At 44.2% G+C, this 26,143-nt stretch overlaps 1 protein-coding gene across 1 annotated transcript in view; it reads left to right on the forward strand.

Moving 5' to 3' along the window:
• Positions 1–26,143, forward strand: part of ITGA9 (integrin subunit alpha 9) — a 233,601-nt gene that overhangs the window by 11,593 nt on the left and 195,865 nt on the right. Inside the window, exons 4-9 of the mRNA XM_074150461.1 lie at positions 5,574–5,697; positions 12,653–12,720; positions 16,252–16,381; positions 17,908–17,993; positions 20,806–20,874; positions 24,100–24,237. Of these exons, the coding sequence (XP_074006562.1) occupies positions 5,574–5,697; positions 12,653–12,720; positions 16,252–16,381; positions 17,908–17,993; positions 20,806–20,874; positions 24,100–24,237 (615 nt within the window). The remainder of the gene's footprint in view (positions 1–5,573; positions 5,698–12,652; positions 12,721–16,251; positions 16,382–17,907; positions 17,994–20,805; positions 20,875–24,099; positions 24,238–26,143) is intronic.

A 26,143-nucleotide genomic window follows, 5' to 3' on the forward strand; every position in this document is an offset into this window, starting at 1 on the left:
CTAATTCTTAGCACCGCTGTTTGGGAGTTGGAAACCTGCAGTATGACCTCAGCTTTCCAGTGAGGTAGGGGATTGCCCTGGTACATGGCACCAAACTGTCACAAAGCTGCTAGTGAGAAAGATCTCGTACAATGGTTCCTGTGCCAACCAACTGTGTAAGGCAGGTGGGCAAACCTGCTTCACTCAAAGGTGTTTTTCTTAATATGCACTTAGAGACCTAAGTCCTTCCACACCAACTTCCTTATGGGGAAAGAGGTGTTTTTTTATACCTTTCTGCCATTGTACTGTGGTATTTTATCTGGTGGTCTCTTTTGGTGTATAGCTCACCAGTGCTATAGGGGCTGGCTGATACTTTACTCTTCTTGGATGTTTTAAATGTGTTCGGCACTGGAGTAGGAGAGGAAAAAGAGGGGCATAAATGAAATACACTGTAAACATGCATAGCAGAGCACAGAAATAAGACATTCATGCTAGTGTAAGCAACTCATGTTTTAGGGGATATCCTGGTCTGTGTGTGTGCTCGGAGTCCCGTGTGAGGGCTGAGGAGTAACTTGCACAAATCAGGATAACTATCTCGAGACATAGCATCCTCTCATTTTCTAGTCAGTGGTCTGAACTAGGCAAATTCTTGTCCCATTTTCAGAAGATAGCATATAAACTTTTTTTAGGCAACTCTGAGACATTTTTGTAAAAACAATATGTTAAAAATAATGGTTTCGTGTACTTTGGTTCAAAGGGGAATGGGTTGCAGCTGATGCTTAGGTGTCATCTCCCTAGACAGAAGCAGCAAAGAAAGGTAAAGCTGGTGGGGAAAAAAGCTGGGCACCTACCAAGGTTGGGGCTGGCTGTTTGCGGGCTGAGGGAAGGCTGCAAGGGTGAGAGACATGGGCAGGCTGTGAGGGCTTAGATTGGGGCTGAGGGGATGGAAATTTCAGACACAAAAGCAGGTTAAAGGCAAATTGTAGCTAAGGTAAAATGTGCAGCTAGTGGTGGGCTTATTCACGTGCAGCTTAAGCTGGTAAAATGTCTCCACAAGTTATGCTGATTTAAGGAAGTCATAAACTACTCCTCTGACAAGATTATACTGCCCTCACCAAGTAGATTGTGTCCAGATGCTTAAGGATGTTTAAGTGTCTAATTCTCATTGGTTTCAGTGAGATATTTATCACCCAAGCACTGTCTTAACCACTAATTAAACATCTGTGCACATCTCTGTGTAGACAGAGCCTGGAATAAAGGCATACGGATTCCTTTGTGGATGGAGAATACCTGGCTGTTTCAGGGCACTGTTACTCTGTTTTGAGATACTTTTTTTAATTAAAAAGATTCGTGAGTTTCCCATAAGCAGATGGAATTTAATTTGTGTGCTCTTCTATAAAGTTCAAGACTTCTTTAAAATGGAGTTGTCTTTGAAGCACCTGTGAGAAACTGGTGTCCTGAGAAGACATGCCTGAATGTGTGTTCGGAGCCACATCTGCTGATTTTTGCTTTTTAACAAAATTACTAGCTAATTCTCGTGAGTGATGCTCAGTAGTTATGAGTATGTGCAATCTGTATTGTCAGGCATTACAGCTCTATTTACTGCATCTCTTTCAGGAATTCTTTAAGTCAGAGTGGTATCTTTGTGGTTAATAGCCCTGGATGGTTTTGGTTTTTTTTTTTTTCTGCATAAATACGGATAGTTGCTTTTTAAACCTATGACAACCAGTCATGCTCTTGCCATCCTGTGTTAGAGGAATTAGTCCCACGGTTTGACTGTGGATTGTTCAAAGAAGTTGTTGCTTTTGCTTTGAAACGGCTTAGTGGCTTAAATTTCTGTCTTACTGGCCTTCCCCAGTTGCCTGATAAGGGTACCGGCTTCAGGGGGAAGGTGAGGTGTTTGGAGGGGGGTTTTAGCTGATGTTTGGTAAAGGGGATAGTGTTTGAGCCCATATTGTGCCAGGATATTATGGAACCAGAGTTTTATGGTTGTGTAACATGCGAAATAGAAAAGCATCAAACAATAAGGATTTAAACTGATGAAGAAGAAAGATTTGCTAAAAAAGCTCTGAGTTTACATTTCAGTGGCTTCCTGTCCTTGGGTATGCTATCAGTCAATATTTGCATTAACCTAAGTACTGCAATAATACAGCTGAGACTTGCTATTTCAGTTTGGAAAGAGCTGGCAAAGTCCTCCTTTTTAAAGCCCTTTTAAAGTCCTTACTTTTGTTGGGAGGGGAACCACGGACAGTGCATTGGGATTTGGAGATAAGCCACATCCTTCAGTCATGCTCTTCCTAAATACCTGCCACATCTGTCGTTACTCTGGGTTTTTTTCATCAAGTGTTACCGTTTTTCATTTTAAGTAGTTGACTTAGTGGCACATCTAGTGACTCTGTGTGTGTGTCTGTTGAAAAACCCAAACCATCCCTGCAGCAAAGCCAAAGTCCCCCTAGGGAAGAGCAAACCAGAAGTGGCGTATTCAAAAAGTCCTTTGTTTGGACTCTCACTTTAGGACTTGGCAGAGTCGGCCTCTAAAGTGAAGCCTGAGCCTCTTGTATTGCTTTTCCTGTGTGGTTGGCGTTCAGTATGCAAAAGACCAAAGTGGCTGCAGTTCTGAAATAGCCTATTCATTATATTGCAGTAATGCAATATCTGCCATCACTAGAGACCTCTGTGTGCTTTGCCTAGAAGCTTTTCATTTTGCTTCAAGGGTTTGCATCCTTTCTCCTTTGTTTCGTGGTAGAGTCGGAGCCTGTGCCCTGGCAGCAGCCGCTGAGCAGCCGAGCGTGCCGGTGGCAGCCTGGTTGCACAGGGGCACACCTATGGCTTGCATCTAAAAAGGGTATATAAACTGTCAGTTACTTGCAGTCATTTTGGGGAAAAAAAACCAACCCACAGAAAAACCCTCTCTGTAGCATCAAATTCAGGTGACTCATCTCTGTTCCCAAGACATGTCTATGTGCCATCAAAGAAGAAAGGCTGTAGCCACCTTTGGTAACACATCACCTTGCCCAGCAACGTTGAGTAATGCAGGGACCGCAGGGACTCTAATCCAACTAAATGTTTGTGGGGAGACAGGAGAAGCAAAAGCAGGAGTGGAGCAGCTCCCTGCTTGCTGTGGCAGGGAGACAAACGTGCTGGTCGCCTGGCTGCAGAGAAATGAGTTTTGGGGAGGAAGAGGAGCTGCTGAACTCCTGTCCATTGGGAACATGTCAAATTCTGCAGCCGTGGCATTGGGGGTCTGGGGAAGCCCCTGCTGAGTTAGCTGATGTGGAGCTCATCTCTTGGAGAGAGATGGCAGTTTACTTGCAGGCTCAGGTGGTCAGTGGTGAGCTGTCGTGTGCCTGAATACGCGGTATGCTGACAGTACAGAAAAGGGATCCTGTTTTTAAAAAACCGAAACAACCAAAATCTAAACAAAACCCGAACTCTATTAGATTATGTAAGTGTTCATAGGAATGCTAAACCGACCCCACAGCCTCCAATTGATTTTGAACATATTTATTATGCAGCAGCTCCTTTTTTTCTCCTTATACTGTTCTTATATCTTTCTTGGCCTCTGCACCTCACTCTTGAGCCTCCTGCTGCTCTCCCCAACTCTGTCATTTGTGCTCCTCTGGGAGACATTAATAGGTTAATTTATGTGAGTCCCTTGCAGTTTCCGAGATATAAAATGTCAAGGAATTTACAATGTTACAATCCTTTATTTATCTTTTCGTGATTTTAAAAAATACTCTCAGTCTGTTTCTGTTTGAGTTTATATTTGGAGATGGACTTGACTGTTGCTTTAATGGTATGTGTCTTTATAGTACTGTCTTTAAAAGGGCTGTGCATGTGTATATTTTTGTGCTTGCAGCACAGATCTGTCAGGAGAGAAACTATTTCCAGGTTACTTTGAAAATGACTGTTTCACATGCTGTTTTTTTTTTTTTTCTGTTAAATTTTGAGTGAGTGGTGTGTGGGGATTAAAATCATAACTGAGTTTCCTTAAAGCATATAAAGGAGGCCCCAAAGCTGCTCTTTGCAGAATCCCTCACATGCATTTGGCTGTTGAGCCGAGTGCTATCAGAAGCATCCTTTGCATCATGGGTGGCAGTCTGCGCTGGGCAGTGCAGAGCTTTCCACGGCCCCTGGAGTCCCTTGTTATCCCCCTGCGATAGCTATCGTCAGGAGATATCTGCTTCTCCTTGAGTTTTGGAAGTTAGGGAAGCAATAAATATCAAACTCCAAATGCAGCACCGCTAACAGCAGAGCAGGCTTTTGCACAACTGGTTTTGCTCTGTTTCAGTTAAAAAAAATGAAAGTAGTATTACCCTTTTATGTCCTTCTGGGGTTAAGTGTATGGAAGGGACCTGCGTTGACTGCTGGATTGAATTTTGAGCTTCCCAGTGGCTGTTACGCTTCCCAGGTCCTTTACTGGATAGGTGATACAACTGTGCCCGTCTTATGAATATATTTGTTAACAATGTTGAGATGCTCACATGGGCAGCTTTAAGGTGCTAAGGCAGAAAGGTGGGGTAGCACAAAGGGAAGAAGACAGAGGGTGTCTCCTCTGGGGAGGATAGGGTCAAATGTGGGGATCATGAAGGAGGCTGATGGAGAGTTTCCAGGAAGAGTTGGAAATACGTGGAGTAGATGATTTGTACCATAGAGGCTGCTCTGTGTGCATGGGACCAAGGCTTAAATGATATAAATTGACATGTCTACATTGACTTCAGGGACTTAAACAAGCTGGAGATATGGCCCGGCATGTGTTCAAGTTTAAAGCCCTTGCTGTTTCACATTTACTTTCCTTTTATTCCAAGTAACCCCTGAGCATCAGGCGACTTGTGGTTTGTCTGGCAGCAACGTGGTGTTAATTTTTGGAGCAGATGGGTTCTGGGAAGGTGTGAACTAGGCTCCGCGTTGCTGGCGTGTGGCAGTTGCACTGAGCGATGTGCCCTGGTGAGATGCAGGGCGATCTTATTCGCTACAAAGGGAGAGGCACCCTCATCTCTGCAGCTTATCAGCATCTTGACTGATGTTGCAACAAAATCTCTAGCATTTTCACTTAAACTCATTAGCAGTAAGCAAGGCCCAGCTTTTCTGTCACAGAAACAAAGCTGCCTTTTCTCAGAGAGACAAGGCTTTGACTCATACGTGCATCCTCTGGTGGGATAACCTTCTAATACGGCCTCTTAGGTGAATTCTCAATGTCTTTATTCCCATTTTCATCCCATTTCTGGCTCAGCTGGGTTCTATCGGTGCCTCTTTAGGTTAGAAAAGCTTCACTGGCTGGGAGGATTCATACACAGTGAGTGAGAGATCTGGAAATCTCCAACATGGGTTCTGGATTGCTCTGAGACCTGCTGTTTTCCTAGTTGTGCTTACATGAAGGCTGAGATCTGAGCTGCCAGGTCAGGCGGTGTCATGACCTGTGGAAGATAACAGCAAGAAGATGCTTTATCTAGAAAGAGTGGGTTGCAAGGGGAGGGCTATGGGGCAGTGGAGGGAAGACGATGCTGAGAGGTCCTGTTCATGCATGCTGTCTCTTGGAGGGCTCTCCTGTGACTCTGTCTGGGTCAATAACACATGTGATTTTATCTGTTTAGGCATGTGCACACCGCTGGAAAAACATCTATTATGAGACAGAGTACATCCTGCCCCACGGCTTCTGCAACATCATTCCCCCCAACCTGCAGCCCAACGGGAGGAAGCTCTTGCCCTGCTATGAAGGTAAGGGGTGAGGGCCCAGATGCGGGGCTTACCTCCATCACTGCTCTCTCATGTTACAGCTGCTGTGTTTTCCCTGTTTTCCCTTTATTTCCAAAGCCATCCACAGTAACCCTCACTACTGATATTTTTCTTTAGTTTTTAGTAACATATGCCTGACTTGTAGCACAACTGGGGTGGAGGTTGGGTTTTGGATCAAATCAGAAGAGTAGCAGATAGACTGAATGGGTCCTGTAACTTACTGTGCATGATTGCACTTTAGTAAAAGAATAATACATTTCTGAACTGTGTTTTTGAGGCAGCAGCACTCTGTCCCTCACGTGAATGATCAGTAGATATTGATCTGAACTTGGCCTTTCATGCTTTGCTGTGGCACAGAGTAAAAATCCTGAATTACTTTGCAGCTGGGAACCAATTTGCCCATCTTAAGGAAATATTTTCATTTTTGTGTTTTGATTTATCAGAGGACGGGGGGACAGGGGAAGGGCTGATTAATACCTCTTCATTTCAGGGAAATTCTGCAGCGATTTATATGAAACTGTTCTGGGTGCCATAAGGTGTCTCGGTCCCTGTTTGGATCCTCTGGAGGTCTGGATTTGGGGAGCACGGAGAGGGAGAGCTCCAGCCCTGAGCAGTGGGTGGCTGTGCCTATTGATTGTGCTCCAAATCTCAAGTGTCAGCATTTTAATTTTCCATCTCTCTCATGCATTTGAGACTCTTGTATTGTGTTTCCTTTCCTAAAGACTTTAGAAGACAGTGTCCCTCAGCCAAGAGCAATTAACTAAACCAGAGGCCGTGAGTGTGTTGTTATGAAGAAGATAGGGTGTCTCCTGAGATTTCTCGGCCTTCAGAGAAACGCTAGGGGGAAAACACCTTCTTGTTTTCTCCTGCCTGTCCTGGGCATCGTCTTTCCCCTCTTGTGAGGAAGCATGGGAGTTCAGATGACAAGAAGCACCAGGATTTGTTGTGGGCGAGACCTCTAATTTTATTTATTTATTTGCTTTTATTCATTCCCCCCCCACCCTTCCCAAGGTGGCAGCAGCCAGCAGCAGATTTGCTGTTGACATTAGTAAGTGGGAGAGGGATAAGGCAGTGGATGTCCCACTGAGTTTCTCTGCTGCTGGTGAGCAGCCGCGTCCCAGCTCAGTGGCCCGTGAAGCCAGCTCTGTGACAGAGCTGGGTGGTCCACTCTGTGCCCACTCTTTTTCCTGAGGTAACCCCTCACCTCCTTCTGGGCTTTGCTCAGGAAGCTGCCACTGCAAACCCGTGCACCCTCTGAAGATGGAACGCACTCCTGCATTGAGCGTTTCTCAGCCCTGAAATTGGTCATTATTTGAAATGTGAGGGGTTTTGAGTCTCTTGACGCAGGCATGCCAGTTGCTCTGCAGCAAAATAGAAGTAAACTACATGAGCCTTCCCATTGCACCATCCTACTGTACTTGTCTGTCTGGTTTTGGCTTTTTTTTTTCCTCTTGTTCCTGTCAGCAAAACCAGAATAAGGCCTCACACTGAGGTAATGCACTGCAAATCATCCGATTATTAACTTTATGGTCAATGCACAGACGTGGGGATGCTGCCGGGGCTCCCTCTGAGCCTGTGTCACTGCTCCTGCGCCGCCTTAAGGACCGCCTGCCTGGAGCTGTGGTGGGGAGGTGGTTTCTGGAAGAAACGAACCGCTTGTGTTTTTCTGTGCGTCATGTCTTTGGAGTAAAACTGCTGCTAATCTGACAGGATATTTGCCAGGAATTGCTAGAAAACATAAATGTGTGGGCCTAGTACGTGCAGAGCAGCCAGTGGAAAATTGGCAGGGCTGGTGCAGCACGGTGTTGGCTTGATTTCACTTCATGGATGAAAATTGGAGGTTTGGGACTGATTTTTCTAACCCCTCCTCTTCAGATGTGAAATCACAAAGTATCATGAGAGGTGGCTGCATTTGTTTACTCCTGGATCTTTTAGGTTTTAATAAAACAAGCTCAAAGAGAGAGATAGCTGTGCTACATCATGCAGAGGGATTCATTGTTTGAGGTTTGCTGTGAAATAAGATTGCAGTCATCCTTGTAACGTTTGTCTTTCACTTTCTGGAAACAGAAGAAGGGATTCTCCTCCACTGACACTGAGGGACAGCCCAAAGGGGAGAAACAGCAAGTCTGATAGGGATAAGCAGCACGATGTGTGATGCAGCTGAAGTGCTGCTGCACCAAGAGCTTCGTGGCTGTCGCTGGGAGGCTGCCAGACCCATGGCTGGGGAGCGTGCCTTTGCCCGCCGAGATTTCACTGAATTCACTGAATAGTTAAATGCAATCTTTTTGAGTAGGCGCTAATCTGGTTTATGTGAGCTGGATGTTCTTTGTGGTATAGCTGGTGTTTAGAGCCATGTTCTTCCAGGCAGTGCTTTCACTTGTTTATTTTTCCCATAGTTTTAATGACCTTCCAAAAAAAAGGAAGCTGCCTCTGCATCGCCCCCCTGCCCCGATGCATTCAGTTTGCAAAGAAGGGTGGTGACATCTGCTGTGAGAGGCAGCCCAGCTGATGGGGAGAGCTGGGATGGCTTCCTAGTTCTCTGCGGTAGGAGTTGGTGGTGGAAGTGGGGAAGACTGATGGACCCTTTGCTACTGATTGTTAGTAAATAAGGGGAACAGCACATGCTAACATGCCTCACCTCCAAAGGGATAAGCAAATTTTTCCACAGGGTCCAGACCACATTTGGTTTTCTGAGAGCCATCAAAACATCCCTGCTTTGTGGTGCAAACCCGATACCACAATGTTAGGTCAGAAAGATTGCTACTGTTCCTGTGAAACGCTGTCAGATAGGAAGGAATAGGCTTACAGTGCAAGTGATAGTTTACTGTAACTGTCTACTTTGCTTCCATCTGTGAAGATAGTAGATACAGGATTTTATTGCAATGTGAAGCTTATGGTATGTTATCGCATTGAAGTTTACTTAGAGACTTTGAGAGGTTTGTTCAGAGAAGAAGTTGAGGAGCATTTGCCTTCAGAATCGTCACAGTTTATCCTGTTTGTACACTGTTTTATACAATTATTTCTTCCTCAGCCCTACTTCTCTTATAACCTGAGATCATCATGGTTACAAACCACTATCATCATCTTCTCTTTTTTGCTTTATGTATTTATTCATGGCACATCTTTAGAGTTGCAGACAGCCACCTCTTCCAGACTTAGCCTCATCTTACTGCTTTGCTATCAGTTGTTGCCAGAGCAGTTAGTTCAGTAGCTTGTGGTTTGTGTAATTGGGTGCGCAGCAGTCTGTGGGCAGATGAGAAGGAACAATAGAGAAGGAACAATAAAGAAGTATAAAAACAAGGGATCTGTTCATGACAGCAGTTATTTCCTGGAGCTATGCAGAAACTACCGAATCCATGGTAAGCAATATCTAAACCTCATGCAAATGGTGCTATTCAGGTGTGCAAAAGCTGTGAGCTGACACAGTGACTGCATGGTTTCCTGCTGGCTGAGTGTTTCACTGCATGCACGGGTGAATGGACAGGTGACAGTGTAGTACAAGTGACAAGTGTCACTGCTGTGCACCAAAGTGGAAGTGAGGCAGAAGCAATCTTGGCTTTCATGCCTTTTGGGTTCATCTGCTGCTTGGGAGAGGCAGACCGGCTCTAGGGTGGAGGCAGAAGTTTCTGGGGATGGAATGTGACAGTCCAGGATATGGGGGGCTGCCCTGGGCTATGACCATGGGCGCATGGGTGGAAGGAGACCCAGTTGGCATGTGGGGAGGGACATGGGGAACTGCATGCAGGTGGGAGTTAGGTAGGCTGATGAAGAGAGGTGTTTTTGTGCTGAAAGGGTTGTGCTGGAGCTCCATGTCCTTCCAGGCTGGGTTGCTGGCTCCCTGGGCACTGCCTCTTTCTGCATCCCCCCAAAACACAGTGCTCATCTCTGCTCTGTGCCAGTGGAGGTTTAAACACTCAAATAGCCTCAGTATCTGAGGTGTTTGGGCCTTTTATGCTTCCATTTCCTCTTGCAAAATGTCACTAAAGATGTTTTCTCCCTGAGGTGTTAGGAACAGAGGTTAACTGGTATATGTGGCGTGCTCAGACCCCATAATGGTAAAATGGAGTCTTGATATCTGTAGGGAGGAAGGACAGTCTGCTTCAGTGGATGTACCAACTCAGTTTTACACAACCATACACAACATCTCTCTCATTCCTTATGCATTGAGGCTCATAATAATTTGGTTCATTTAAAGAATAATTGATTTTTCATTGCCTGACAATGAAAACAATGTATGTGTTTCTATTCCTTTTCTAATATGTATATTGCTGATCTGAATTTGGTGTGTGTTTTTGTTTTTTTAAGTAGACAAAGTTATATTATCACAGAATGGTTTGGAATGGACCTTTAAAAATCATCTAGTCCCACCCCCTGCCCTGGGCAGGGACACCTCCCACCAGAACAGGTTGCTCAAAGCCCCATCCAGCCTGGCCTTGAACCCCTCCAGGGATGGGGCAGCCACAGCTTCTCTGGGCAGCCTGGGCCAGGGTCTCACCACCCTCACAGCAAAGAATTTCTTCATGATAGCTGATCTAAATCTCCCCTCTTTTAGTTTAAAACCATTACCCCTCATCCTGTCACTACAGTCCCTGATCAAGAGTCCCTCCCCATCTCTCCTGTAGCCCCCTTCAGGTACTGGAAGGCCGTTATAAGCTCCCCCTGGAGCCTTCTCTTCTCTGTTCTTGAACCCCCCCGCCCCAGGTCTCTCAGCCTGTCCTCATAGGAGGGGTGCTCCAGCCCTCTGATCATCTTTGTGGCCTCCTCTGGCCTCTCCCCAAGAGGTCCATGTCCTTCTTATGTTGGGGGGCACTGGAATTTTCTTAGTTATTTTATTATTTTTATAATAAAGCGGTGCTGTGAATTCAGCAAGCTTTTTGACTTTATTGGAGAAATGGTTTAATTTTTGTGCATGTGCTGTTTTATCAGAAGAAAATCCCCTGTTAATCCTAAAAACCAAAGTAATTTTGCACGTTTTGCTAAACACAGCTGGATGAAGCTATGGAATCCCTCTACCACCCTCGAATAGCTGCCTTGTTCTATTGCTAAAGCTGCTACTGATTGTTCTGCTATCCTCCTATGGTTTTGCATGCCCTTGGTTTTGCTTTGTAGCTGAGTTCAGGGGAGAGCTCGATGCGAGCTGGGTCACTCGCACCTGCAGGCACGTGTGGATGGAGCCCCTCGGGCGGCTGGAGTGATGTGGGGTGACAGTTTGGAGGACGTTCAGGCCTCACCCAAGTCTACTTGGGAAGCTGCCATTACGTCTGAGGCTTTGTGACCTGCTGCTGAATTGTGAAAAAAGTTCTGGAAAGCCTGATTATAAAAGAAGACCAGGAGAATTTTGGAAATCCAAAATAAGAGTTTTATTTGCCTCCTGTCCTGAGGCATCCCCTGCGGTTATGTCATTATTCACCTGACCTAAATCTTTCACTGTGTGAGTTAAATATCCTATGGCAATTTTCCTCTTTTATTTTAAAGCAAATTGAGCCATCTGTTTTTTGAAGGAGACAGTTAAAGAAACCATGAGCCAAGCGTAATACAATTTTAGAGAGAAATACAACATTTTAAATCCATCAAATTGTCAGTGGGGCCCACTTGCAGCAGTTGGTTTTGGACCAGATGCAGAGAGCCATTGAGGAGTGCTCTCAAAAGAAATATATGCATAAGAAATCCTCTCTCCTTGTGTCCCAGGTGAGGGGCTCATTTGGCTTTTAAGAGGCCATGCATTGACCTGCGTCGTGAGTAAGATCTAGCAGGGACCGCAGCCCCTTGTGCCTAAAGGGATGGTGGGCACGGTGTTTGTGGTGGACTGGGTGCCAGGCTGGCAGGCCAGGTTGGCCATGGCTGTGTGGCCCCTGGAGTGGCTTTTCAGGTGGGGCATGGTGCTTACTTGGGTTGCCTGAGCACCAGCCTGAGCCCCTCTAGCCCTCCATCAAAAAAAAAAAAAAATATCTTATAAAGTGGGATTTAAGAGCGCAGTCTCTAATGCCTTGCACTTTGGCATTAAAAAAAAATTAAAAACCTCCTGCCAAGTTTAGCAGGTACGGCAGAAGGATGCTTCCAGACTCAAAGTGACTAGCAGTGTTTTGTTTTGAATTACAGTAGGTCAGGTGGAAAATTGGGAAGAGGCAAGGTCTGTTCACACTTCAGTATGTACTGTAAAGGGAAAACCTTGGCTGGAAGTGAAAGCATCTGAATGGGACGGGCATGGAACTTGTGGCATTTTATCCTATGCAAGGGTGTGCATCCAGCCATAGTGAAAGTGGGGCCTTTAGGACATGTGCAGCATTATTTTTCAGGAAAATCCAGAGGGAGGAACCTCATCTCCTCGGCTATCTGAATAAAAAAATGTTAATATCAATAAAAAAAAAAATATTTTTCCCAGGCAAGGAGCGTTTGGCTCTGTGAGCTACTATATGTGAAGAGCTAGCAATTCAGAGTCCCAGCACTTTCTGAATAGCCATGAGCAAACATTGGCTTCATTTCTCAGTGGAATTGTTGTCATGCATTTCCACTAGGAAACCCAAGTGTGCTTCTGGCCCCCCTGGTCTGCTGGGACACACATCTGCTTTGGCAGGACCCTGCCTTGGCCAAGGATGTTAGGCATTTGAGCTGTAATTTGTGGATCAAATCACTGCTCTGCATGGTCTCTCTAATTAAACATCTCCCTGTGCAACTGGTATGACCTCAGCAAATTCCTTAAAATCTGAGCATGGTTATGATGATAGGAAAAGACTGTAATATATGAAGGGGGAGTGGTGCGTGTGCGGTATGTGGATGAGGATGTGCACATGGGTGGCAGATCCATTGATAAAATCCAGGAGCCCTGCGTGCTGGCGTCTCTCCGGGCTGTGTGTGCAGGGATGCGGATGGCTCAGGTGGAGAGCATGTGCTGTGCCAGGGATGACCACAGTTTGTCTTCTTCCCTTCTCCCATGCAGAGTACAAGAAGAAGTACGGGGAGGAACATGGCTCATGCCAGGCAGGGATCGCAGGCTTCTTCACTGAGGTGAGCAGGGGTGCGCGCAAGGAGGGGATGGGGTTGGTGAGCGGCTCTCCTGCCACATGACTCGGGAGGGGAGCCCCGAGCACAGGTTGGACAGCAGGCTGGGCACTGAGTGTGCTCCCATCCTGCCAGCAAACAGCCTCTTGCCTTGTCTGCCCTCCTGGGCATCTGCATCTTGCACAGCGCCTGCCCAGTGGTTTGTATGTGGGTGTATGTGCAAGGGCTGTGGACAAGAATGAATGAATTGACTCTGAGAAACATCCTTAGGGAATGTTTTTATTGTCTACGTCCCAAAACTTGCATAGAGATATTTTTGTGTCTAACATTAACTCTTTAAGTGATGATGTAAAACTTTCCTCCCTGAATGGCTTTGTTTATGTATGTGTACACGTGGGTATATGCATCTATGTGAATAGATAGATGCACATGCATATACACATACATACAAAAGATAACCACACTTTTTTTTAGTTCTGCTTCAGCTCTTTATTTCAAAGAGACAGAGGAAAAATAGCGTAGTAAAATATATACTCCAGAGCTGTGTTCTAAACACCAGACCATATTCTTTCCTGGACAGAAAGTCTATCAGCCATGCTTTAGTTATGTCAAGGATTAATTTGTTCCTTTATGTATATATTGATGGTTTTTTGTAATGTTTCAGGGCTGGTTTCTTGTTTCTTTTGGGGAGGTGGAGGTGGTTGGTTTTGGTTTGTGGGGTTTTTTTTTTTTTTTTTTTGTGCGTGATGGCCGTACCCAGAGAGTTGTGATCAATGGGGTGAAATACAGTTGGCGGCCGGTCACCAGTGGTGTCCCTCAGGGCTCAGTTTTGGGGCCAGTCTTGTTTAATATCTTTATTGATGATCTAGATAAGGGGATTGAGTGCACCCTCAGTAAGTTTGCAGATGGCCCCAAGCTAGGTGGGAGTGTTGATCTGCTTGAGGGTCGGAAGGCTCTACAGAGGGACCTGGACAGGTTGGATCAATGGGCCAAGGCCAATGGGATGAGGTTCAATCAGGCCAAGTGCCAGGTCCTGCATTTTGGTCACAACAACCCCAGGCAACGCTACAGGCTTGGGGCAGAGTGGCTGGAAAGCTGCCCAGCAGAAAAGGACCTGGGTGTGTTGGTGGACAGCCGGCTTCACATGAGCCAGCAGTGTGCCCAGGTGGCCAAGAAGGCCAACGGCATCCTGGCCTGTATCAGGAACAGCGTGGCCAGCAGGAGCAGGGCAGTGATGGTGCCTCTCTACTGGGCACTGGTGAGGCCTCACCTCGAGTGCTGTGTTCAGTTCTGGGCCCCTCACTACAGGAAGGACATTGAGCTGCTGGAGCGTGTCCAGAGGAGAGCCACCAAGCTGGTGAGGGGTCTGGAGAACAAGTCATAGGAGGAGAGGCTGAGGGAACTGGGCATGTTTAGTTTGGAGAAGAGGAGGCTGAGGGGGGACCTCATTGCCCTCTACAACTCCCTGAAAGGAGGCTGTAGAGAGGTGGGTGTTGGCCTCTTCTCCCAAGGGAATAATGGCAGGACCAGAGGAAATGGTCTGAAGTTGTGGCAGGGGAGGTTTAGATCAGATATTAGGAAGAATGACTTTACTGAGAGGGTGGTCAGGCACTGGAACAGCCTGCCCAGGGAGGTGGTGGAGTCGCCATCCCTGGAGGTATTTAAGAAACGTGTAGACATGGCACTTCAGGGCATGCTCTAGTGCCCGAGATTGTTGGGTTGTGTCTGTTTGTGGGTGAGTGTGGTGTGTGGTTGTGGGCGTTTGTTTTGTGTGGGTTTTGATTTTGTTTTGGTTTTGGTGTTTGGGTAGTTTTTGGTTGTTTTTTTTTTCTTTGTGTGGTTGGACTCGATGATCTTAAAGGTCCCTTCCAACCAAGAAGATTCTGTGATTCTGTGTGTGGTTTTTTGTTTCGTTGTAGTTTAAGGGAAAAAAAAAAAAAAAGCTATTTCCGTGTCATATGCTGTTACTGTCATGTCAGGTATATACTCACTCCTAACTACGTATGCACTGGTCTGCAGAATTTATTGTCCAGGCTTATATAAGCAGAATAAAGGTGTCCTCTCTGATATCACAGAAGGTGATTTCTGAGTAAACTGGATTGGCAGGTGATGTTGTCACAGTGGCACTGTCTGATAACTGGATGTTCAGCCAGCAGCAGCTGTTTCCTGGCTTGCCTGCTCTCTCCAGCCTGTTTCTGTTCTCATGATTTAAATCCTCCTTTGCTACCCTAGTTCAAAAGATATCTTTGAACTTTCATTGCTTCAGCCTGATGGCGGCTCACTGAGCAGGAAACGCAGATAAATGGCCTTTTGGGTCAAACAGGCAAACCCCTACTGTATATTCAGCGCTGCTGATGGTAGTCATTCCTGCCAGTAAAAGATCCTTTGACCTCAAGGGCATGGCCCCTCCCAAGGAAAAAAGCTGTTGCCAAGCACATCCTGCTCTTTGGTTGGGTTTGTAGTCCTGACCCTGTAGTCTTATTAGGAAAATCCGTTGTTACATGTCTCCCCCTGACTGGAACTCATCATCCGAAGGGGTCCTGGGCGTGGGAGTGTTTTCCCATAAGGACGGAGTTTGCCCATGGCTTTGCACTGAACGGAGATGTGACGCAAAGCAGCTGTCCTCATGTCTTCTCCAGGGATGGAGAACCTACCTAGGCTTAATACTTCCCAGGCTTACTTTGGCCCCTTGCTGGAGGTATTTAAAACCACATCCAGGAGTAAGGTTTCCCCATAAGGATGTTAGATGCTTTGGGGCAACCTTTTTGCAATCTCTATTGCATGTGAATGTACCTTTGATTTTTTTGTCAAAAGGATTATCCATGAGCATCTACATTTGGATGCTGAATCAAATTTTGCCTTATTTCTAGTCTTTTAAAATCCTGAATCATGCTGCGTGTCTGTAATGAACTACAGCCAGGTTGTCTCTTGAAGAGCAGATTGTATCTGAGGACAGAGCAAGGCAAAATGTTCCAGCTGTGACATAATGCACACCCTGCTTCTTGTTGAGTGCAGAGCAGCTCTTTAGCTTCATATTTGTAAAATCAAAATCCTTTTTGCTGTATCTGTCATGATTGGTTGGTATAGCATGTCAGCCAGCATTGAGGCACAGACTGTTGCTGAATAGTGGGTCTGGGTGGGCTGGGGCACTTCTGTCACTTGGTGGAGGTCATCAGGTCTTCTGGAAGATGTTTAGGAAAGACAGCAGGTGGAGAGAGATTTTTGGGAGGACTGTGTTAGCAGGGGTAAGTTTGATGGTTAGTAAGACTGAGGAAGGTCTTTTATTGAAGCAGCAGAACAGCTGAGTAGATGTGGGCCATGTGTCTCCAGGGTGTATGCAGTGACCTCCATGTTTGGGAAGAAGGATATCCTCTACATGCACGCAGAAAGGAGATTGTTATAGATGCGCTGATAATTGGTGTTAATATCCTCTCCTTTTCTCCAGTACTGTGTAAAGCATGAATCTTTGTCCAGTTTTAATTGTTATTTATTTTTTCCCCATCCTTTCCCCCACATCCCTCTGGTTTTCCTTAATAGGAGCTGGTCATCATGGGGGCACCAGGATCTTATTATTGGACAGGAACTGTCAAAGTACTGAATCTCACCGACAACACATATTACAAGCTGAACGACGATGCTGTGATAGCTAGGCGGTACACCTACCTTGGTAAGTGGCTCTCTGGTGCTTACTGTGAGAATGGATTAGTCCAATAACATATTTCAAGGCTTTGATGCTATAAAGTAGATACCGGGTTTTTTTGGTGGTGTAGAGTATTTTTATGAAAAGTATGGAAGGAAAAACATCTGAATTAAAGTGTTACCTACCTGGAAAGAAACATAAGCAAATAAACAGCCAGAATATGCCATTTTTGTTTGCTTGTTTTAAAAAAACTTTGCTATAATTTTTTTACTAATATAGAAAATGCATTTTGGCTGAAAAGCAGGTTGGATAGTAGTGGGCCTCCTACATTCCTGCTTTTGCCCTGTGATGTACAAATTATTTGTCATTGGTTAGGCTGCATGCTTGCTTACCCCGTCTTTAAAATGGGCATGACACCTAATTATAGAATGTATATTGCAGATGAATGGTGCTATTTTCGTTGAAATAAATTTAAGTAAGACATTGGCAACAGAAGGAAGTTGTGAAAGGATTTGCTATAGGTTTGAGTACATATTTAACTCAGTTGGTTTTACTTGCTCTAAAACCACCTAATGTCCCAAATAAACTTAATTTAAAGGCTTCCCCATAATCCCCAGGTCCTAAGACTGTTAAGACCTATAAGGCATTTCAAACAGTCAGTAGTGACTAAAGACTCACATTGACCTCTCTTTTCCCCATTAACCTTTAGTCTTTAAAAAAATACTACTTGGAAGATGCTGCTTGGCGTTAGCTAAATGAGGAGTGTATATATACAGATAAGGACATAAATAGGTTTTGCCACCGATAGACCTGAATTATAGTGCAAGCTGTAGACAAGAGCCTCATAACTTACAGCAGAAGAGCAAGGCAAATACAAGACAGCCTTAGAAAGAAAGCACTTTACTCTTCTTTAGTTATTTTATATCATTTTAATATATCAAATAAGACTGAATCTTTGATCTCCTATCAAATACACTCCTCCTTTCTTTGATCTATCCTCCCATTTTTCTTCTTGCCTAAACAAAAATCTTTTTAAGCCATTAACTTCACTGACCTCTTTGCCTGTTGTCCTCTGCACTCCCTTCTGCCGACCAAAAGGCACGTTATTTTCCAGGCCTTCCTAGGCAGTGATTTTAGCCAAAGGAGGACACTTCTGTCTCGTCAGTGTAGGACCGTCCCTCTCTGATGTGATTCTTTCTCTGTGACAAGGTGGTCTCTTTCCTCTGTTTTTCCTTGCCTGTTGCTGTTTTATCACATCCCTTCTGGTGGTTACTGAGCTGCTCCCTGTACCCGCTTTGTGTGTCCCTCGCCCAGCTCCACACACACCTTTCTGCTCTCAGCCGTACTGGAGGGCATGCTTCCCAGTGCTGTGAGATTTTGTGTGCAACATTGGCGTGCCTTGAGCGGAGTGGCTGTTGAATGTGCAGCCCAGGAGAAGCAGTTAAACCCAATAAGCGTGATCCAGCTGGCTGACCTGTCTCTCAGGCTCTTCCCTTTCATGATTATTTATTTATTTATTTCCTCTCTCCTCTCCCACCCCATCCCCCGCTCAGGATATGCGGTGACAGCAGGTCATTTCTCTCAGCCGACTACCACAGATGTTGTAGGAGGAGCTCCCCAGGATGGAGGCATCGGAAAGGTGTGGCTTTTTGTCAAACAATAATGTGGTTGGATGCAACAGGGCAGAAAAGATAATACTGATGTTGTTGCCATGTGTCTGAGAAGCCAAGAGATTTTTGCCCACAGGGTAGTTTTGGAGCACTGAGCAGGGGAGAGATGAGGTAGTTTGATGAAGTCATCAAATTTTCTTGAGGCACCTCCTGGTGCCTCACATTCCTCACCCCTGTCTTTCCCCTCTCTCCTGCCCAATCCTTACAATAGTTATTTTAACGAGACACAGGCAACACTTATTTCACACTGCTTTTGTTTAGGATGTGTAACATATAGATATTGCTTAAACCTTGTCTGGAAATCAAAAAACTTGAAAAAGAGAGTTTGTCTTCTGCTTATCTTCATCATACATTTGACTATTTCAGTATTTACTTCAGGGTAGCATCTCTAATAGCATGAAAAGCCATTTACTACGTGATTTGATGTCCCTCTTAAAACTTCACAATACGTTTAGTGGATTAGAATCTGGGTTTCTGCCAGCTGTACTTAGAAATCTTGGTGATAGTCTCTTGAGAAGAAAAACAAAAAAAAATTATTTTCCTGTAGGCATACATATGTTCAGTGTTCCAAAGATGTAAGCAAGCGAATGGCTAGGTGGAAATGGCTGGTGAGTTACATGTGTGTGGTGTTCTGTGTTGAGTACTCAGCTGATGCCGGGGGAGCTGGTTGGAGGGGAGTGCTGTGACCCTTATACACTTTTGAACCAATGATGGAGAAGTGGGAGTGGAGAGAGAGAGGGGAAGGATGTAAAGGATCTGCCTTTGTCCCTTTTTCTTCTAAATCCAATCTTTTCGGGACCAAAAAATATCCTGCTGTCCTGCAGCCCCCTTCCATCTTCCTCCCTCTGGCTCTTCTCCCTTTAGGGGCACGAGCTGTAGCTGAGTCATAACAATAAGGAGTGAGAGGTCTCCACTACCAGGAGCATTATTGCTTGGTTTAGGCATATTATTTTTGGTAGTAACCGTATCTCAGGGGACAGCAGCACAAGTGGGGAACATGGAATGGAAGTAGAGGATGAACTCGGTACATATATCTGATCTGGTGTGACTAGGACATATGGGGTATAGTAGCAGCGCAGTTGCTACTGAGAGGACATGTGCATGGGAGAGACATGATTTCCTTATCTCAGGTACCCTGTTACGGCTGCACCAATGTGCCTTCCTTTCAACCTGTTTTCTTTGTGGAAGAGATTCAGTTTCTGTACAATGAGGGGGGAACCAACTGCTAACATGAGGTCCATGAGAAAGCAGCTGGCTCTGTAGTTTAAAGACTCCTGCTCTAGTTACAAAAGCTCCCCTTATTCTCCCTTGGCATAGGATGTGGGTAGCAGGAATACATAGCCAAGGGGCAGTAAGAGGTGTTGAGTACAGGACATTATGCTGAGCAGTCCTATTGCAGTCCTATTTGACAGAACGAGAGGGAACAGCTTCAAGCTCCAACAGGGTAGGTTTAGACTGAACATTAGGAAAGAATTTTTCACAGAAAGAGTGGTCAGGCATTGGAATAGGCTGCCCAGGGAGGTGGTTGAGTCACCATCCCTGGATGTGTTTAAGAGACGTTTAGATGTGGTGTTGGGGGATATGGTATAGGGGAGAACTTTGTAGTGTAGGGTAAATGGTTGGACTCGATGATCCCAAGGGTCTCTTCCAGCCTAGATGATTCTATGATTCTATTGTGCTTTCCACACTCTCTAGTAAGCTAATCCTTCCCACTTCCCTGATAGAAAGTGATTAGCATTGTCACACCTTTTTCACTGAAGGTAAAGCCAAGATATTTAATGAGACTGAGTCATTTCTCCAAGGTTGCCAAGGGTGTCATTAGTTAAGGCTCGCTTGGAGTCGTGACACCTGGCAATGTACTCTAGCTGCTAAACATGCCACTGCAAAACCTAGGGAGTCCTTTGTATCTAAAGCAATTGTCCACAGTAAATCTGTGCTGTGTCTCAGCTGAAAACAGCTTTGAACTTTGTCTTACCACCTATTAGTAACTTGCCACATATTCAACTATGTCAAGTGCTTGGCTCCGCTGTGTGGCCTTGGAAGTAAGGGATCCTCTGTCCTGCAAACTGTGTGAGCACCTGCTAGAAGGGAGCCTGACAAACCCTGGAAGACTCTCAAAAGCCAACTGAGCCAGCCTTTCTGTTGAAGAGATTCTCTTTCTACAAGCCATGTGTCTTGAATTTTGGTACAAGATCTGTTACTGAACTTGCATCAATACTATTAGCCCTGAGAGTTCTTGGTAAAGCAGTTTCTCCTGTGGAAATGAGCAATGAGTGGACTATGTTTTAATAGTTTTCTGATTTGCAGATTGCCTCACCCAGAAATGGCACAAATGCCTTAGGTGGTCTGATTGTGATTTCTACTCTGACATTTGCTGAAGCATCGTTATGTTTGCAGTGCAGTACATGCGGGCATGTGCCCTTGAGAAGGCAAGGCTGTATAAGGGGAGGGGAGCCAGGGTCATGCCTTTTCAGCCTTTTACCCCATTCCAGATGCTACTTGTTTGAGAGTTGGAAAGTTCCTTTACTAGGTGCTGAAAGCTAATACTTAACATGTGCATATACACACATGTGTGCTGAATAAGTAGGCGACAAGGTACTGCTCAAGCATTTCCCATGAGAGGCCTGTGATTCATCGGGAAAAGGGGGAACTGTATGTTTTGTCTTGGCAATAGCCATGGCCATGACCATGATTTAGATATTATTTAGAAAGCATCAATGCTGTAGCATTGTGTGCTTCTTAATTATTATTGATTAACTTTTTTCTTTTCTCACTTTTCAGGTTTATATTTTCAGAACAGACAGACGATCAGGCTCTCTAATAAAGATTTTTCAGGCTTCAGGAAAAAAGGTGAGGTTTTATGTAGTTGTGTTTTCTTTTAAGGGGTAGAGAAGGGGGAAATAATGGCAGGGTGCTCTCAGAGCATCATTTTCATTCCATTGCTTCATGACTTGCCAAGCAAATTCTGTTTCTTCTTATCCTTCCAGAAGAGCTAAACCAAGACCAGCTGTATGCCCTTTTTCTTGTAGCAGTCATGACTGCAATGTCTGCTCAATGCTCATGTGACTGAAATTGGTCTTGCTGAATTTGGTACTAGTGCTTCTCTTTAGCGTTATGCAACTGTAGCAGCGCTTTCCAAGATGTGGGACATGGGGCACCAGGTGAGCCTAGATGCAGAGATTTCCTCTTAGTAGGTGTTACTGGGAGATGTGGGTTGCCTGGAGCTTAGTTTAATACACAAAGCCCCAGTCTGTTTTTCTATGTCATACTATAACGGGGGATATTAGAGTTACGCTGTTTTGTGGAGGAGCAGCTTCATTGCCTCAAGAGATGACAATTTCCCGCTTCCCACCATGAATCAGCACTGCATTTTGCTCTTAGAATTGGTGTCTTAGAGCTGAACAGCCCCCCTCAAGTGCCCTTTCCTGAAATTTAGTGAATGCTAGTGAGATCCAGTTCCCCCCATGTGATGTTGGGTTTGAGTAGGGAACAGCTTGTGTTCTTCAGTGGGGGCTTGCTAGCTAGATGTGTTGCAGGGGAAATGAAGTGGACAGTATGCCTAACTATAGGTAACAACAAAAAAGATGTCTTATTTGGGAATAACACAGTGAGGAAATGATACCCATTACCTGGGGATTGCTTGTGCTCTCCTTTAAGGAGAGGAAATAACAGAAGAAAAAGGTTACTAGTGGCTTCTGGCTCTAGGAAGACCTGCCACCCTGAGAAGGATCTAAAGTGTTTGAGTGTATCATCAAGTTGGGAGTGTTAGCATGGTTTGTTTTTCTTTCCCAACAAAACACAGTTGCAGTGTTTAGAAGCATGTCTGGAATAGAGGAAAACCACACGGTGTGTAGGTGGATGGTGTGACTTGTATTTTAGGGCCCCTCCAAAATTTATCTTTCTCTGCACTAGCAGAATTACAGGCATCTTGAAAGGAAAAGACCTCCCAGTTCATCTAGGCCATCTCCTGTATTTGATTGCTTCCTGTTCATTTCCTTCCCTGTTGACTTTTAAATGTCCCTAAGGATGTGCTCCTGGAGAACTACTTATTAGCCTAATAATCAGGAATTTTCCAGGTCTCAGCAAAAAACTTTCCTTTTCCAGTTTAATTGTGTTATTCTTACATGTGACTTAACTAATCAAGTATTTATATCCTTCAAGTACTTCTAGGCTGTCATCTCCTCCTCCCCCATTAGCATCTGTCTCCTACAAATTCTCTAAAATCCAAGTAAGAATTTTATTTTAAGAGAGAAGGCTGTCCTAAATCACCCTTACTTTGTTTTGTGATTGAAATGTAACCAGGCGCGCTGAGCAATGAGCACTGCCTGGAAATGAGCTCTCACAAAGTGCTGTGTCCTTCCCAGCAGTGTGGAAGTTCATTTCTCTGACATTCCTGTTAGACAGATGTTAAAAGCAGGCCAGTTTCTTCATTCCCTTTTTTTATTGCTGGAGGCTGAACTAGGAAATCAAATGCAGACAAGAAAAAAGAAAATGCAGTGCCTTGTTACAAATGTTGAGCGCACAAACTTCAGGTTCTCGCTGCACTGTGAACTTGCCCACGCTGCAGACTTACCATGTTGCACTTAAGTAAATAATAGCCTTTTCCTGAAAACTGCCTGAATACATAGTGAAATGCTTTTAATAACTTTTGCTCCTTACCCATGAGAAATTTGTTTTAAAACCTTAGTGGATTAAAATAAAATAAACAAATAAAAAATCCACAAGGGAACTTAAGCTACAAAATAGCTGGAATTGAATGATGCTTGAGGTCTGACCTTAAACCCACACAAACACAAAAATCTGAATTACAAACTGAAACTTTATCCTTACCTCACCCCGCTATATATATTTAACAGCTTTTAAATCTTACGGACTGCAAAGAATAGAGTTGCTGCTGCCCATCTCCAGGCATGCCCAGTAGCTCTGGCTCATGCATCTAAACTTATGAGGCGTGGAAGCCTGTGGGTCAGAGATCCACAATGAGGAATGTAAAAGCATGCAAGAAATAAAATTCATTCTTTTTAACCTAAATAACTATTTCTGTAACCTCAATTTTTCCTACTAGGTAAACAGCTCTCAATTTTAAATACGAAGTGGTATCTTTTTCCTATATATTTTTCCTTTGGAAGTTGCTTTTAATTTTGAGACTATGGTTTGTAGTAAGTCTCAAAGAGTATGCCTTGTGAAACCTCAGCAGAAGTGGATGAAATAAGGGTGGAATATCATTCTTGCTTTTGGTTTCCTCCTTGTGTTTAAATGTGTTTTGAAATTCATAATGTGGGTGCTGGTTTGGAGATCATTAGCATTTAATGTTAACGCCTATCAAAAATGATGTAACGAAATTATTTTATTGCTTGAACTTAAGCAATTAAGTTTCATCAAGCAGTAACAATGAGGGATTGAAAGTGACTTAGGTTTTTTGTGTATCAACTGAAAAGCTTTTATTGAAAGTCTTCTTTCTGTGTCAACTCACCTGCCTGTACACAAGAGGAAAGAGTGGTAAAAACCCACAACCAGAACTGCTATTTGAAGGTGGCTGATACAAACAAATAGAGCAGGGGAAGATAGTTCACAATCAAGAGGTAATTTTAGATGCCTCTTTTCATGGATACCCTATTCCATGCCTATTTTTCTTATTTCTTTTCTTTATGTCTTTAAGGTATCCCCAGAAAAATCTGTGGAACCCAACTTCAAGTCTCTTTAGTGAGTCTGACATGGCATGAATAATCACTGGCCAGGTCTTGGTTTGGGAAACTTACTTCACCCTTTCTTGGCTTTCAGCATTTGACAAGTGAAATCGAGTCTAAGAAAGCTCTTTAAATGTCTCACTTAGGCATGTCCCAGGGTATAAATTTTATTCTGTTAGTAAAACATCCAAGCCAATGCACTGTTACGGTAAAATGTTTGATTCCTGCCAGAATTAACCCCTAAGCTTTCTCCGTAGGAGTGTTTGTGAGTGATAAAGCAGCAAGTCATTATTTGAAATTAAAAACAAAAAACCACTTATGCCTAAATGACTTCCTCCTGTGTGTGGGCAGATACTGAATGCTTTGTTGTGACTCGGCTTGGTTACAGATGGGCTCTTACTTTGGCTCCTCCTTATGTGCAGTTGATCTGAACTCTGATGGGTTGTCAGACCTGCTGGTCGGAGCACCTATGTTTTCTGAGATCAGAGATGAGGGTCAAGTCACAGTCTATATCAACAGAGGAAACGTGAGTATGCACAGGAGATAACTTGGTAAGGGATGAGGGTGTGGGTCTGGGCCGGGTAATGCTAATGTCCTTCCAGCACTGCGTGGTGAAACTCAATTTCTCAAATAATGGGGCTCTGGATGTCTCTAGCAGAGCATGAAGTCACGGAAAGCTCATCTGGTATCATGATTTCCCAGGCACCAGCCCACATTCATCACAGAGCTGTGAATCTTTCAAGGAGGTCTGGGAAAGTTTCTGGTTTTATGTTGAAACTTGGTGGTATTTGTGGCTTTACGTGAATTTGGTGCCAAACCCAAGTAAGAGTCAGCAGCTTTGACTGAGTTTCCGTTGTGTTTTGGGTGGTCACTAGAACCTACAAATCAGAACACAAATGCCTGGGAATTTAAGAGACCTTGTGAAGAGAAACCAGAGCTTAAATTCATGTTATCTTTATATTATGCCTCATATATAGACTTCAGGGGAAATTCTTACCAGCTGGCACTGTTGGATTTCACATGACCCAACAACAGTCTTGGAAAAGTCTGAAGTTTCTTGCATCAGCAAAACAAGATCATTCTTCTGTTGTATTTATAGCAAAACAATGTATTTTTATGTATTATTAAATATTTAATATTCAGGTTCAAAACCTGCTGTCTCAAAGCAGCAGGTGTTATGGACTAAAATTAAATTGCTTTGCTTCATCAGTATTTTGTGAACTTTAATGTATGGAGTTTATTTATGCTAGACTTAACATTCACCACAGGTCCTATGGGCAGCATTTGGGAGACTTCAGAATTGCTTTTGGTGTAATTTTATTTTCTGTTATCACTTCTCCTTTAAATGAGCTTTACTTTTTCAGTCTGATCCACAGGCTATCCCACTTCTTATATTGAAGTGTTGCTGCTGCACCCTCCAGAATGGCAAGCAGATAATAGCCAACATGTCCTGCTCACAGCGAGAGTGTGCATGAGTTAATTTGCATCTTTTATAAAATAGTCAAGAAACTAGTAGGAGTTTCTTATACTCCTGCAGCAAGAATTACTTGCAGGAGCAATCGGTTGCAGGATTGTGGGTTTTATCTTGGAGTTTGGACACTTTAAACTGTTTCATTCTGCAAGCACTGTTGCTTAAGAGGTCGTTGCCGCAGATGAGAGAAGACTGCATTATAATACAGGCATGCACAGTGATGTGAGATTTAACACGCTTATGTTTTGCCCTTTCCTGTGATGACTGCAAAGAAATGAGTCGCGCATACAGGCCTGCCCTCTCTGTTGTGTTTCAATTTCATTATATGGGATTTTCTTAAAGTCAGCAACTCCCCACAGCCAAGAAAAAGATTCTATTACATGTTCCAGAGAGCAGTTTACTCTCATTCACAAAGGAAGCAAAACCAAAAAAAACCCCAACCCTTGAGGTGGGTACAGAGTTGGATTGCGTAACTAAATTTTGTTTTCTTGTGGAAATGTTCCTTTCCCCTTGAGGGAAGACTGCACGAAACTAAAGCTTATGTATCTGACTAGAAAGTGGGTGGGCAAGAAATACCAGACCCATATAAGGCTCCTCATGGCATAGGAGTACAAAGCTACTTTATTCTGAACTTCCCTCTGTCTCTTTATTGCATTAAGTCCCTTCCCTTATTCTTCATTTCAGAAGGCTTTTTGGGGACTTTGCTTTAATCTTTCTGTCCAATACTTTAAAAGTTTTCAAATCCAATTGCCCAAATGTTCTTTGCTTAGGGCAAAATTCTCCTTAACTCACTGGGGTTTAGCTGAATAAGCCTGGGCTGAGGATTTCACTCCTCAGATGTAATCTGCCAGTAGAGCAAACTCTGGGCTGTTATACTTCAGGCATCTGGAAACCTTCAAAAGCTCACCAAGCCCTGTGACTGCATTTAGTTACATCATTGAGTTATCATTCAGTTAATTTA

This window comes from Numenius arquata, chromosome 7, assembly GCF_964106895.1.
Source record: "Numenius arquata chromosome 7, bNumArq3.hap1.1, whole genome shotgun sequence".
NCBI classification, from domain to species: Eukaryota; Metazoa; Chordata; class Aves; order Charadriiformes; family Scolopacidae; genus Numenius; species Numenius arquata.